The sequence below is a fragment of the Canis aureus genome, chromosome 8 (assembly GCF_053574225.1).
Source record: "Canis aureus isolate CA01 chromosome 8, VMU_Caureus_v.1.0, whole genome shotgun sequence".
Classification (NCBI taxonomy): domain Eukaryota; kingdom Metazoa; phylum Chordata; class Mammalia; order Carnivora; family Canidae; genus Canis; species Canis aureus.
In genome coordinates this window covers 24,702,934-24,717,952 of record NC_135618.1, presented here as the reverse complement: position 1 = coordinate 24,717,952, position 15,019 = coordinate 24,702,934, and the positions used below count along the sequence as shown (strand labels likewise).

The following is a 15,019-nucleotide window of genomic DNA, read 5'->3' as shown; positions in this document are numbered from 1 at the left end:
TGGGAATATCTAGAAAGCGGGGCATATAGGAAAGGTACTCAGAGAGTAACACCTTTAAATTGAAATCAAGATCAACAGGCACAAAAAAAAAAAAAAACCCCACAAAAAAATCACAAAAGCTAAAAGGGAAGTAAATATGAAATTAGGAAGAGCTCAGGGAAAAAAAAGATCAAGAGAAGAATTAAAATGAGATTTCCTATATGCATCTTTTGTTTTCTTGCTCTATCTTTAGAGCAACTAGTGAAAATTTTCTGCCTAATTTTTACTTACTTTAGATAGAGGCACATTTTATACTGCAGTCAGTTTTTCTTCTGTCAATTATAAAAGCAGCAGTAATACACTTTAGAAAAGCTTTTGTTTTCAATATACATAACTGTCAACTCTTAAAAAAAAAAAACACTTTTTGAAAGTAAAATTTACAGTCTGATTTAATTTAAACTTACCTTTTATATTCCAAGGCTAGCACTGATTACTACTGAATTAAGGCTGTGTAGCCCGAGAAATATGAACAGTAACACTAGAATAAATAAATTCAACTATCTGACAGACTGTCTTGGAAATGAAGGTAAATAGAATTTCTTAAAACTACAGCTGAGAACAATATGATGAGTGAACCTAACATAGTTCAAGCAAAGGTTATGGGATTATCCATTAAGAACTTTATATGAAAATATTACCTTGGACAGTTAAATGGCAGTCTATGAACAACATCTTATAGCCCTACAGGAATAAACTTATCCTATTTGAAAATGCTGGCAAATAAGTAAATGTGCATGGACATGGTAACATTATTTCTCTAACATTCATATCACATCTGTGACCTATTATATTTCCAAAGTAGGCAACTACCATTAACAGATTTCCTTTGCTAAGAAAACACGTTCCAGATTTAACATATATTCATTCAAATATTATTTTAAAAGGGCTCAAAGAGTTAACTCTCTAAAGATTATTGCTTCAAGTTAATTCATGATTTAGAGGTTAAAAACTTTTATCTACTGACAGTTATTTTCAAATGAACAATTTTATCTCAGATTACTTCTTTTCTGAAAGAAGTATTTTAAAGACTGAGAAATTAATACTTTAAAAACTCAGCCACAGCAAAATTGGTTAGTTTAATAATCCAAATTAACTCAGTATTATTTTCTAAGAATGCACATGTAGAGAAGTTTCAACCTAACTTCTATAGTTTCCTACTTCTTACACATTAAAACAGAAATGAGAAAGCCAAAGTTATGGGACAGTGAGTTAGTACAAGATTTTCGTGTGAGTTATGACGAAAAATTTGATTTTATTGAACATGACAAAATACTGCTTTTCTAATTTATGGCTTTTTAAAAAATTGCAAATGTTATGGCATTCAGTGATACACTCTAAAAATCCATGGAGTTTAATATTTTTAAAAGTATTTCTAGAATGTTTGTATATTTGTAATCATTTTAGTTTTTGTTGGAGGATGATTTGCAAATGTGTCTGCAGTAGATTAGTAAGTTTGATTTTACAACCAAAATTTTCTTTGCTATAATGTAGTCTTATAGATTAAAGCTTTGCTAAAATTAAGATTCTGGCATTTAAGTTTTAGTGTACACTTCGTGAAAACATATAAATATAAATTCAGTTTACTATATTTTGGTTTGCATATTATATATGTATTTCCTATTTTCTATTCAATTTTAAATGGACATATAAACAGTACTTCTGGCTTTGTAATCATATAATAACCAGGTTAAACACTAAATGGACTTGGTAACAACATCTTGGTAACAGAAAATATTTAAGTATATGGGGAGGGGAAATTAAAAAAGGGAAATTAAAATTATAGGACGTATGTATTTACTACATATATGACATTATTATTAACTCCATAGGGAAAAAGAAGGCAGGCTAACAGGCCTAATCTATAGTATATTTTATTCAAATTCAAATTTGTTTGTTAGGAGTATGAACTTTGAAGCCGGACTGCCAGAATGCCTATCTCAACCACTCACTAATTATGGGAATCGGAGCAAACTGCTAATCTTTGTGTGTCCCAGTTTCTAAACCTATGAAGTGAGGGACAATAAGAATAACTACATTTAGGGATAATGTGAGGATTAACTCACAAAGGCTAAGAATGATGCCTGGCACTTCATACATATTCACGAAATGGTTAGTGATTAGTATCCATATGCATCAGACAACCTTTTGGGTTCCCGGCATTGAGACAATTTCATTTTAAGCCATAGTATTTCATGTGTTTTTGCTACAAAATATATGGAGAACTGTAGCAATTAAGGTGGAATCTTAAGTAATTACTTTTAAACTAATAACTTTGTAAATATTTATTCCTATCACAGGAACTACCCCCAAAATATGTAGGCATTTTTATAGTGGAGCCCAATTCCTATAGGGAAAGCAAATAGTGGTAGGAAAAAACAGCTAATATCTTCTATCAATACCAATCACATAAAAAGACCCCTGGTGTAAGTATCCTTAAGACTTTAAGGATTTCAGCAAGCATATCTTTTTAGAAAAGTCTCCTTAATGGCCTACATCGTAATAATTAACTGAAAGTAGCCCTACAAATTCATGAAATTACCAACTGATAATTTTGTTCTTCCTAAGCTATTGAATGGTTCAGTAGAAAAACAAGAATTTCCAAATGGCATTCACCTTGGAGGCTACTGAAACAGCCTAAATTTACTAAATAATACCTAAAACACAACGAGCATCTTATTTCCTAAAAATACACACATGGCAAAACACAGGCATCACTTAAATATAAGGAAATAATAGGAGTACTGCTCGATTAGCTCACTGCTAACATACTAATTAATTTCCAATTAGTTTAGCTTTGTAGTTTTCCCCATCATCACTCTACTGAAATAAGACATGTAAGATAGCAATGTTTCACAAAAGATGTTTTTACTGCATAACCTATAGAATCACAGTTAAAAAGTATAAACAGACAGATTGCATATACACAAGGATTCAAGGGAAACATCACCTAAGGGACTTTAATCCTTTGAGAAAACAACTCATTCTCATTATTTGTGGATCATTTTTTCCCTCACAAATAGCTGTAAGAGAAAAGTGATTTATATTCTGTTGGTATTTAGTAAGGAAATACTAACGCTTCCTGGTGCATTCCTGGTTCTTTATTTTAGGGGGATGAATTCTTTTTTGAGAGAAACATATCTGAGTTTTAATTAACTCTGTTTAGTCTCTTATTCACCACCCCGCTTCCCTCTTTTGGGCCACTGGCTAAGACTAAAATAAAAAAACATTATTACATTGATAAGCCAGACAGCTCACATCTGGACTAAGGTCACTATCTCAAACCACATTTGAGGCTACCAGCACTAGAGGCAACTTACTTACTTACTTTCTGAAGTTTAAACTGTAGTTGGAAAGAATCTAGGTTGTACCCATTCATGAAAAGGTTTACATAATAAATGAAAAAAACAAAAGCTGGGCATCAATTTCTTCCACCAAAACTAACAAATAATTGCAAGAATTCAACTGTCCTGCACAAATCGCATTACAAGGTAAACAGTCCTAGTTGATGAAGGAAAACTCTATAAAGATTTTCAACTAATTAATGTAGAGAAATATGTCAATTAGGGGGGAAAGGCAACATTTGCAAACACCAAATGAAATAATTAAGGCACCAATCACTGGTGGAAACTCAAACCATTAGTGGAAAAATATAATGGAAAGATCAGAATGTCACCACCTGAACCACAATCTGTCTTAAAGCAACACTCAATGTGGGATAACCAGATGTTTTATGTTTCCAATTAAGATACAACATGAAACACAAGAACACCTACTATAAAGTATTCCTGCTTGAAAAAAATGTAACAGGACATAAATCTAATCAAGCTTTTGAAGCGAACTTCTGGTCTACATAAAATATGCAGTGGATGGAGGAACAAGTTAAGATGACACTACAAAGAAACAGCCACACCAATCAAGTTTGTAGGACTTTCCCCAAATTTCTAGGTTTCTTCATTAAGTCAATGGAATGGAGAGGGTGGGGATGAAGGGAGATGACTACCACAGATTTAGAGTCTTAGGAAAAATAACAACCACAAGGAATCTATGGCCCTTGAGAAGATCCTATTCTGAACAAATCAAGTCTTAAAATATGTTGAGACAATTGGGGAAATTTGAAGATGGATTGGGTATTCAGTGACATTAAGAAATCACTGTCAAATTTGATGAGTGTGATAATCATATTATGGTTTGATAAGAAAATGTCATTATTAAAAAAAAGAAAATGTCATTATTTTAAAGATATTATGATAATGTTTGAGATGACATGACATGATGTCGAGGATTTGCCTCAAAATACAATAGAAAAAATGAGCAGATAAAAGATAAAACAAGTGTAAAAACTACTAAATTGAGATGAATGTAGGATTCACTACATTAGTATATGACTGAAATCTTTCATAGTAAAAAGTTTAAAATTACTACGCAAATAATCCATTCAAAAGTAACAAAGAAAACCAAAGATTTCAGAAACCACTTAAAAATAATTTTTAAAAAATATTTAAGTTTACGTGTTAATCTTATAACACATAGAGAAAAAACAAATCAATTTAAAGCTAAACAATATTCCATTAGAACAATTATACCAAGATATATTTGGCATGAATTAACAGTATTAGCATACTATTTAATCGCTATGAAGAGTGTTTTTTTGAGAACACCATTAACTTTGCTAAAAAGCTAAAATTTACCATCTAAAAATTACGAACTTTTCTCTATAGCAGTAATTATCAGCTCCCATTACACAGTAAAAGCATCTTGAGATCTTAAGAAACTATGGACTGCTAGGACTCACTCCACATGATTCTCAGCCTGGTGATGTACAGAAAAACCTGAGACACTGTTTCTATAGAATTACAGATTTACCTTAATGAACAAATGTTTGTAATATCTGTTCTCAATTATTATTTAAGATCAACAGATTTCTCGTGAAAAATTTGGTCTGCCTTTCTGTTAAGGTCATATGATGAGATACCTTGCTCTTACTTTATTCAACTCAAAATGCATAGAAAGTTCTAACATTAAGTATTCTTTGTACACATTATCTTTCTTAATTTTTAAAATGTAGACAACATGAGCATGAAAAATTACTTCTAGCACTTCTCTAAAATCGATCCACCCCTTAATAAGCTATACTTCTTAAACATGATAAAATGATCATAGTAATGATGTCTCAATTTATAAATCTCAAGGATTTTTATCACTTTGTTCTATGAAGTAGAATACGTGAATAACTAATAGTTGGCCGGGTTTGTGATTATGTATTTAGATGTCAGATTTCTAATTAATAACAAAGCACTCAGTCTTCCTTCTTGAAAAAGTTACATTTTCTGAAACACGGTAATCCCTAGTAATAAAAGAAAAAGAAGAGGAGCCAGGTATAAAGGCTAGTCTTAAGAAATTACTGTGTAAAACAAATCAATTAAAATGTACTATATTGATTCCAAATTCAGTCAAGTTCTCAGATATAAAAATTATACAAGGTAAAGGAAATTCCCCCAAATATTTGCAGAAAAGGAGGACCATCTAGTACTTGTGTTCTTAAGAATCTTTGAAATAAAGAGAGATAGCTAGCTATCAATTATTTTATTTTGAACAAGTACTGTTTGAAGAAGACTCAGCAGGAAATGGATCCAATGATACTAGTTGGTTGTATGTCAAAGTCACCTGACTTATTAAATATCATTGGAGGAAAATAAACATAGGAAAAATTTAGTTACCACTCCAGAAGGCTATTAAAAGTAATATTGGAGGTCTTTATAAACGGTGTTTGAAAACAACTTTTAAAAAAGGCAAAATATAAGTGGTTCCTAATAAAGATCACAATATCCACAAATGTGTGGGGGAAAAAAGTTAACTTCAAGTCCTATAAATGGGTATTTTTGGATTGAGATAAATTATTTCAAAATAACTCATCTATAAGCTGGCGTCTAAAATACTGTGAATCAAGTTGAAGACTCAGCTCATATGAAATATGTATATCCTTAATACACATTTTACATATATTGTATATCCCAAAAACCTAGACAACCAATTCAGAGACGTGTAAATGTCTAATAAGAATTTAAAAATTTAAAAATGTCTAATAAGTTAGCTCATAAAAGTTAAATAATAAAACTTGACACATTCCTATTCCTATCAAATTAATATTCTAAGCAAATCAAAAAAAATAGGGGATCCCTGGGTGGCACAGCAGTTTGGCGCCTGCCTTTGGCCCAGGGCGCGATCCTGGAGACCCGGGATCGAATCCCACGTCGGGCTCCCGGTGCATGGAGCCTGCTTCTCCCTCTGCCTATGTCTCTGCCTCTCTCTCTCTCTCTCTCTCTGTGTGACTATCATAAAAAAAAAAAAAGAAAAAAAAATTTTAAAAAATGACAAATATTTGAAAAAAAAAAAAATCAATGCTGGTAGGCAAAAAAGTAGAATGGCCAGCCTCAAATACCATACTAGTTTAATATCATCTTTCCAGAAAGAAATTTACAGTAAGAATCAGGAGCCTTTAACATTTTCTTTGACCCAATAACAAAAAAGTTATGTACAGGGTATTTGTCACAATGCCACATATATTAATAAAACGTCTGGAAGTAAAGGTACTTTCAAAAGTATTACAGATCCACCAGCATGCTAGATAGCTATTAAAATTATTTTTCAAAAAAATTCTTACTAAAATAACAATTACAATAAAACACAGAACTACGCTTACAGAGTGATTTTTAATTTGTACAAAAATACGTATTTGCATAGAAAATAAGAGGAAAAAATGGTTACCTCTTTTAAATTATCAAAACTACCAGAGTCCATACCATTATTTGATTTTTGAAACTTACAACTCACCTATCATTCAAAAGATATCTGGGGATACTTAGTATAAAAACCTGGTTATCACAAGATGCAAAACCATTAAAACAGGTAAATGATGAAGTCATTTAGTAAAGGAAGGTGAATTCACATATCTTCACCACACAACGTTTTCTCTTTAATCAGAGTGCAGAAACAAGATATATTAAAATATTCAAAATAGAGCTAGAAGATGAAGACAAATTTATTAAGTAGTGAACAACTTAACTCATGCTTTTAGTGCAAAACATGCAGAACACCTGAAAAATGAATGATAAAAGTATAGAGAAGATACAAGTTAATTATGCCAGGGCTTCATAATCTTTTATGAAAAAGACATTTATTTCATTATTACTTAAAAAAAAAATAAAAATCTCACCAGGGCCATGAAATTGCAAGGAAAACAGTGATGAATTCCCTAGAAGAATCCAGCTGACTTCTAACCAGGACTCTACCCAGAATCCAAACACACGCAGACTTATCTAACTATACGTAAATGGGCACAAAACTCTGTAGAGTCCAAAAAGTGATTATTATGATCCTGTGCTTGATGCTAGCTGAATTTCTTGACATTTTATACTTAAGTTGTTTAAGGAGTTGGATGTGCATTTTTAAACTTCTCAGAAACTAGACATAAAATCTTGATGTCATCTACATTAAGGATTAAATAATTTATCTCTCCAGCAGAACTACTGCGCCTAGTAGAATGCCTAGATCTAAGAGTTATTCAATAAATGTTGATTTTTTTCTCTTCTGTAAAATAATTTCTATTTGTAAATAACTTAAGAATCTACAAGCAAGTAAGAATTACAAAGATCTTGTTATCACTCATTGTCTCACTCTTGACTTTACCTTTAAAAATGGTACACTATGAAATAGTCAACTTAACAAGCCAAGTTGAGGGAATAAAGGCTTAAACTAAGCCCACACAGTATAGAAATTCTGTCAGAAAAGAATGCTAAAGAATCTGTTAAAATCATGATAAACAATTATGGCTTGTGCTAGATATATTAGAAAATTAGAAAAGAGCCAGTTTTTTCTCAAGTTACCAGAATTAATTCTGAGTATCAATTGCTTCTCTTGTGCATCAGGTGTCTTTGTTCATGGATGTATCACTTACATTACTACATATTTACAACAGATAGCAGAACTGTTACATATCTACAGTAAATATATATCTACTTCCAAGAATTACTTCATTATAAGATGGTTTTTCTTTATCTGACTGAGGTATATAAACTGAACTGTAAGAACTAGTTTGTAATTCATCAATCTTGGGTTCCATATGGACAGAAACTGATTTAAACATAATCTTACACATGTCAGAAATCAAGAATTTCCCAAACACAGCAAATAAAACTGTAAAATTTCATCTTGTTATAAATCACTTTACTCATATAACTTGCAAAAAATAACATTTTTTTCTCTTATTCTTTCTTCATCTCGACTCGATCAACCAGTAGTTAAAAATTTTTGCATTGTTTTTCGTGTGTGTGTGTCTGTGTGTGTGTGGTGAGTCAAATCCACTGGAGAACAAAGTGAAATATAAATGGTTAAGACAAAAAAAGAGAAAACCAAAATAAATTTTATAGAAAATTCTTCCTAGTTTAAATTGCTTTTTAAGAGATAGGCTATAATATGTGTTGAAAAAAACCCTATGACTACTCCTGTTACGTTTGGTCTATTCACTTTTCATTGCTTCTATGCACTGCTAAATTAAAACAATCAGATTATCCTTAAAGAATATGCACATAGAGTCTAGACCTAGGCTCAGACCTAGACAGTCTGACATCAAGTTCAACGTGAAATAAACTCAACAGTATTTCTTCTCTAGAACTTTTCTTCTTTCATTTTGGGAGAAAAAAATGAGGACAGTGAAAGGAATACAGCTGACAGAATTTTCATAACATTTTAGGTTTTTCTCCCAACAGCATTCATATGCCTCTTATCTAAAAAAATAAATAAAACCCAACAATTTGCTAAATTACAAAGTGAGGGATTCATTATACTTACTGGAGTTTAACAGGCACTTTCCCATTTGGCAAAATGGGAGAAAAGTGGTATAGACAATAAAAATCATACCTAAGAGGGAGGTCTCCTTGGCAAATGCTGCAGCAATAGCTGGGTCCAATGCAGGTTGTCCATCCCCAGATGGAAGATCAGGTCGAGTATAATCCCTACTTTTATCATTGTTGTATTTTACATTCAAATTCACAAGTTTGGAAAAATCAATCCTTAGGGTACAGCAAGCATTATAAATATTCTGACCATCTAGGGCCTGTAAAAGTGAATAAAGTATATCAGCAGTCTTAAGGAATGAAAATTATCAAGAAACAGGACTTTGACAATAAAACCCAACAATGAAGACCTGCACATAAAAAACACCAGGAAAGGGATCAAATAGCATGTATCATTATTATCCCAGCTGTACATGTATCTGTTTCCACAAATACTATCTTCTTTAAATAGAAATGCTACTTTAAAATACAACCAGTTAAGCACATATACTAAAGCTTTTAATTAAAAAAAATCTGCAAATAATTTGATTTAATAAATAAGGATAACAAATACAGTCAGTCCTACAAGAGTTGTACCATAATGGTCTGCATAATACTTTATTATACATACATATTTTTTGCTGGATGGCAGTACTTAGAAAAATTGGTATAATTTTATATGGTAACTTTTGTTTGATGCCACATTTTATGAAGTGCTTCAAGCCAAATATATCACTATAATGCATAAGAGCAATTCCCATGAAATGGGGCAGAAACTATTATTTCATTGAGATGTCCACCTAATCAAAACTTGTTGAATTAGAAAATGTAACATCATCCCAGAAAAGCTTAGGAATAGAAGAGTGCAAACTCTAGAGCTGAAAGCCTATAGTCAATTAGGTCATCTTGAACAAGTTACTTAACCTCTCTGAATCTCAGGATCTATCTTAATCTAGAAAACAGAGGTAATAATGGCTGCCATAATCCCCACAGAGTTACCTTGAGGATTAAATAAAAGATGACATATGCAAAAGTACAATGTGAGTTATAAGACATATTCTACTGTTATTATTATGGGTTTTTTTCCTGCTCCTATATAATCACCATTTCTACTCTGGCTGGATATAAGACTAGAACAAACTAAAGAACAAGGGAATATATTGTTAATTTTTCATTAGAATAAACATTTACTGTATAAGACAATTCAGAAATGAAGAATATGTTTAGCTCTATAACCCACGTTGAAAATGAAGCAACAGTTCTTCTGATTAAATATCAAGAGATTAAGCTTGATGTTTACATAGACCAAGATCCATTAGGTATATAAATCTAGAACAATATTATTTTAATAGTAGATCAACATTCTTTTGCAAGACCTTTTTAGAGATTGGACTAAAATACAGAATACGAATCTTAGGACAAATTCAAGAGATTGTTGAATATTTCCCTCCAACCCTAATACTTCCATTGTTAATCTTTTCCTGAGTTGTTATTCTCTTATAAAGCAAAATGCTAGGGGGAAATATCTTCCAATTAACTAAAATTAATTGCCAAAAACTGTAATATATAATAAGAGTTTGGTTGGTTCTATCCCTCAAGCTGCCTTTACATAGCACTTTCAAAAACAGAGTACTGGGCTCCCACCCCCAAAGATTATGATTTCTTAGTTCAGTATATCTTAAGAGTCCCATTAGATGCATATGTATATATGCATATCTATATATAGATGCAATCTATAGGACAAGAACCTAGGTGAGCTCTGGATCATACTCTGAAGGACACTATAAATTCTCTTTACCAAAATGTAAAGGTACATTTTGTCGGCTAACTGAATTCCCAGTGCTTATTTTTCATCTTCCATTCATTTGGAACAATTGCCACTAGAAAAGTAGAGGTAGGCTTGAGATTCTCTTTCTAAACTTGTATACTTTGCCTATAATTTTATATAACCTCCACCATTTTAACAAGCATAAAAATGTAGCAACTGAACTACAAAGTTTAGAACCAACCCATTTCATTATATACTGAGATCCACAAGGATGACTGCAAAACGAGAAGACATCTGTAGCAGAGCAGATGCTGGAAGAGTTGTGACACGGGATGAAAGTTCTAAGTGCTATACACTGCACTATGTTCTAGGAATACAGCAGAGCAAAGAACAAAGCAGACAAGGTACTCACTCTTACATAACTTAGAGTAAAACAAAAAATACAGACAAGTAGTTATAAATAAATTTAATGTGTGGTAGCGAGAACTAAGAAAGGAAGGGCTATGATGTAGTTAGAAGTTTACGAAGACCTCTCTGAGATGTGTAAACCTCAAAGACAAAAGTTGGAGATAAAAAACCAAAGAGAAAGCAGAAGCAAATGGAACATGAGGCTGTAAGTCTGAGAAATTAGAGAAAAAACAGCACATGCAATCTATTTTAAAAAGTCCAATATAGTAAAAGGTGAGACAAGCTGAGGATAGATGAAGAGTTTTGCAAGCCTTGTTAAGGAGTAAGGACTTTATACTAAGGAAAAAGTCACTGAAGGGCACTGAGAATGAAGTTACAGAACTTTAAGTTGAGATCATTCTTAGTATTCTGTGGAAAAAACAGGTGTGGGCTAAGAAGTAAACGTTGTGAGCGAAGTCAGAAGACCATTGAAATAAGGATTTAAAAGATGATGGCTTGTATTAGGGCTTTACTCAAGCTGATTCATGAACTAGCAGCCCAAACCTATCCACATGAAGATAAGGAGTCTATGTCAGCATATATATCAATATCACACTAAACACATCATAGCTAGAAGCATGCAGACTTGTATTTTGGCAAAAGCTCCTGGTAACATCAGAGACTAGCACTTTGAAGAACACCTGGCTTAGACTAGAGTGGTGGCAAGAGCTGAGAGACGAAAGAATAGACTCAAAAGAAATTGATGATAAGAATCAGTAAAATTTGGTGATAGGCTGAAAGAAAGAGGAATAAAAAGTCATGTTTTCTGGCTTGTTACTGACATAGAATTTGGTACCCTGGGAACACCACAGGTGAGGCAGGATTTGTTTTGGGGTGGTGGGGCGGGGAGGCCAGGGAGGGTAAGTGACAGGAGTTGAACACACGAAGTTTGAAGGTGCCTAATGGTTCACTAAGTTCCTAGTCTGAGTCTCTTAGGATATAACACTAGAGAATCATGTCAAAGGCACTGTCAGAGTCACAAAGGTGTGACTCAGCTGCTGGAATAGATGAAGTCCCCCAGGCAGAAGGGAGGGATATGATAAGACATAGAGAGGTGGAATATATCCAGTTGATAAGTGTTAAAGACCTGGAGAAGAGACAATTTTAAGAAAGAGAATGGCTTACAGTGTCAAAAGTTACCTAGAGGTTAGGGATGATAAGAACTGAATTCATTAAACTGAATAATGCTTTTTAGATTTTCCTACTGTAGTGATCACTGATGACACTGGAAAAGAACAATTTGGGAAAAGGGGGTTGAAACCAAATTATAGTAGGTAGAGAAATAAAAAGAAGTATAAACAGCAAACAAAGAGAGCTTATTTAGTAAATCTGGCTATAAATGAAAAGAGAGAAGAAAGGGTGATAGATGGAGAAAGATGTGGAACTCAGGGTAAATTCAATTACAGTGAAGGAGATATAAGGATACTTAAAACACTGGTGAGAAATAGCCAACAAAGAGAAAAATATAAGAGAAAGAAGGGATGATAGTGCAAAGTCTTTTGGAGGGCAGAAGAGAACAGGATCTGGTATTTACTGGTCTTAGAAATATCTATGCCTTTTATTAGAAGAGAAAGATAGGTGTGATATAATTAGATTTTGTGAGAAAAGCTAATGGGAGTTTCCATCTGATAGTTTCTATTTTTCCTGAGAAGCAGTACACAAGGTCATAAGGGGAGTAAGAAAAGATTTGGTGGAATGAGAATTTTCTGATATAGTCATTGTGAAAATTGGGACAGCATGAGGACTGGTGAAATGTGGTAAGATTTTTCAAGTACAGTAAAGGGCCAAGTCTAGTTGTGGTTGATGCTGATGAATTTCAACTGGTACCAACTGCTAGATTATATGACATTCTCTAGGTATACTCAACAGTCCATATAAGGGCATGAAGAAAAATTACTACAGTCATCAAAAGTCTGTTTCAACAAAGTGTCAGGGTTACAAGATAATGGAGCAAGCAAGTTTGGGAAATAAACTTTTTTTCCTTCTCTAGTAAGTGAAATAAAGTTGAGTTCAGATACCAGAATAGCTAATTAATTAATATCAAACAATTACCTATTCTCTTGGAATTACAATGGTACATTTTTACAGAAAAGCCCTGAGTGTATTAATGTTCACAATACCTGATGTTTATTATCTGTACATAGAAGACGGAGTAAATGAAAACTTCAAACACCTGATAACATTAAAGTACAACCTTTTGTCATGATTACTGTAGATTACTTCAGACAAAACACACATATAAACTACTTTCCCCACTGAATTACAGCCCAAACACAGTGTAATTCCATTTCATTGATCCTTTACCAAATACTCTTCCCTCCGCATCAGAAAGGATGACAGAAAATATTCCACATTAAGACAAACATACACTATATTTTAAATATGTTGTGAAGTTGCAAAAAATGCCATAAAGATCATGACTTTTAGACTGTCTGCTACTGATCAAAGTTCATACCGCATGTATTTTGGTTACTCTTTAAATACATAAAATATTCTCCAAAGTTGGAGGACTGGGGCATGTAAAGAGAAATCATTATTTTTGGAAAAAAGAATTCCAAGTGTTAATGTATGCCTGAAAAGGAAAATATAATAAGATTAGATCATGTAACTTAAGAACCAGTGAGTAGCAACAGGCTGAAAATATGTCTCCCTTACACATAGTGTGTATTACGATTAGTAATTTAACCTCTTTAAATATTAGCTTCCCTTTGTAACAAAGGATAAATTCTTGTTCTGTTTACAACATAAAATATCAGGAAAAAATTGACATAACAGCACTTGCTAAACCATTTCAATTATGTCAATATTAACGGTACAGACTTTGTGCTATTTTTTGCTCCCCAAATGAGATTCTGAGGATGGAAACACAATGAAACAATCAAAGATGGTCTGGGTTCCATACAATCTATCTTAATCTAGAGGAAGCACTGAAGTATTACAGAACATAATTAGTCTGAAAATAAGAGTAAGAGGGAGAAAAAGAGGTAAGATAAAAGGCAAAAGATGATAAGTAAAGACAGTTGATGTAATGGTTTAACAATGAATATTTAATGGTTTAACAATGGAATAATCACAATGAAATAATATGACACAAGAAGTTAAACAGCTAGGGCAAAGGTAGAATTAAATATGATACAGAAACAGAAGATTAAGGCATTTAGAAGCAAAGATACGGTACGAAGTTTTGAAAGGTGGTCATGATGTGGGAACATAAGTTTACTTCTTTTAATAGTTTCTCACCCTCCATACATAATAAAAAATATGTATGTTGTAAATAAAAAGTAGACTAAGAACCATTCAGAACAGTGTTCTTAAAAAAAAAAAAAAAAAACCTTAAAAAGAATATTAAATATACCATAGTCTTAAATAAACTGAGAACCTATCATAACGTCTGAGCCATATGTGTGATGATATACTTTAGCCAAACGGTCTTGATAGCTAAATTAATTACTGGAAAACACTTAAAATCTTTACTAGTGTACATGCACAATTTAATCCTGCTATATCCTCAAGAGCTTAAAATTTCAGACCTAAATCAAATCAAAGTGCAAAATAACAGAAACCTGTATTACAGAAAACTACACATGTAACTATCCTTAAAAAGAAACACTATCACAAATATTAAGCTTTTCTAATAATATCTAAATGACACCAATTTGTGCCATCCATAAAGCTACATGGTATGTCAGTATTAATGACATTCGTGATATATAGCGTGTATATCTATCTGCCTTTGAAAAATATGGCTATAGTACAAAAAAAAAAAAAAAAAAAAAAATAGGGCTCCAGACTTACTAGTTTTGCTTGTTGAGCATTTACTGGATCACCATACTGGAGAAGAGCTTGAAACTGGTTATTTTTTGTAAATGTGATTATCTTCAATACAGCACCAAACTTAGAAAATATCTGTTAAAACATTAAAATCAAAGTATTA

The 15,019-nt window shown here is 32.4% G+C and overlaps 1 protein-coding gene across 4 annotated transcripts in view; it reads right to left on the bottom strand.

The window, feature by feature from the left end:
• PTBP2 (polypyrimidine tract binding protein 2) overlaps positions 1-15,019 on the bottom strand; it is a 77,374-nt gene that overhangs the window by 17,463 nt on the left and 44,892 nt on the right. For all 4 annotated transcript variants that reach the window (XM_077905538.1, XM_077905540.1, XM_077905541.1 and 1 more), the window contains exons 7-8: positions 14,881-14,991; positions 8,956-9,151 (exon numbers count right to left, since the gene is read on the bottom strand). In XM_077905538.1, the coding sequence (XP_077761664.1) occupies positions 8,956-9,151; positions 14,881-14,991 (307 nt within the window). The remainder of the gene's footprint in view (positions 1-8,955; positions 9,152-14,880; positions 14,992-15,019) is intronic.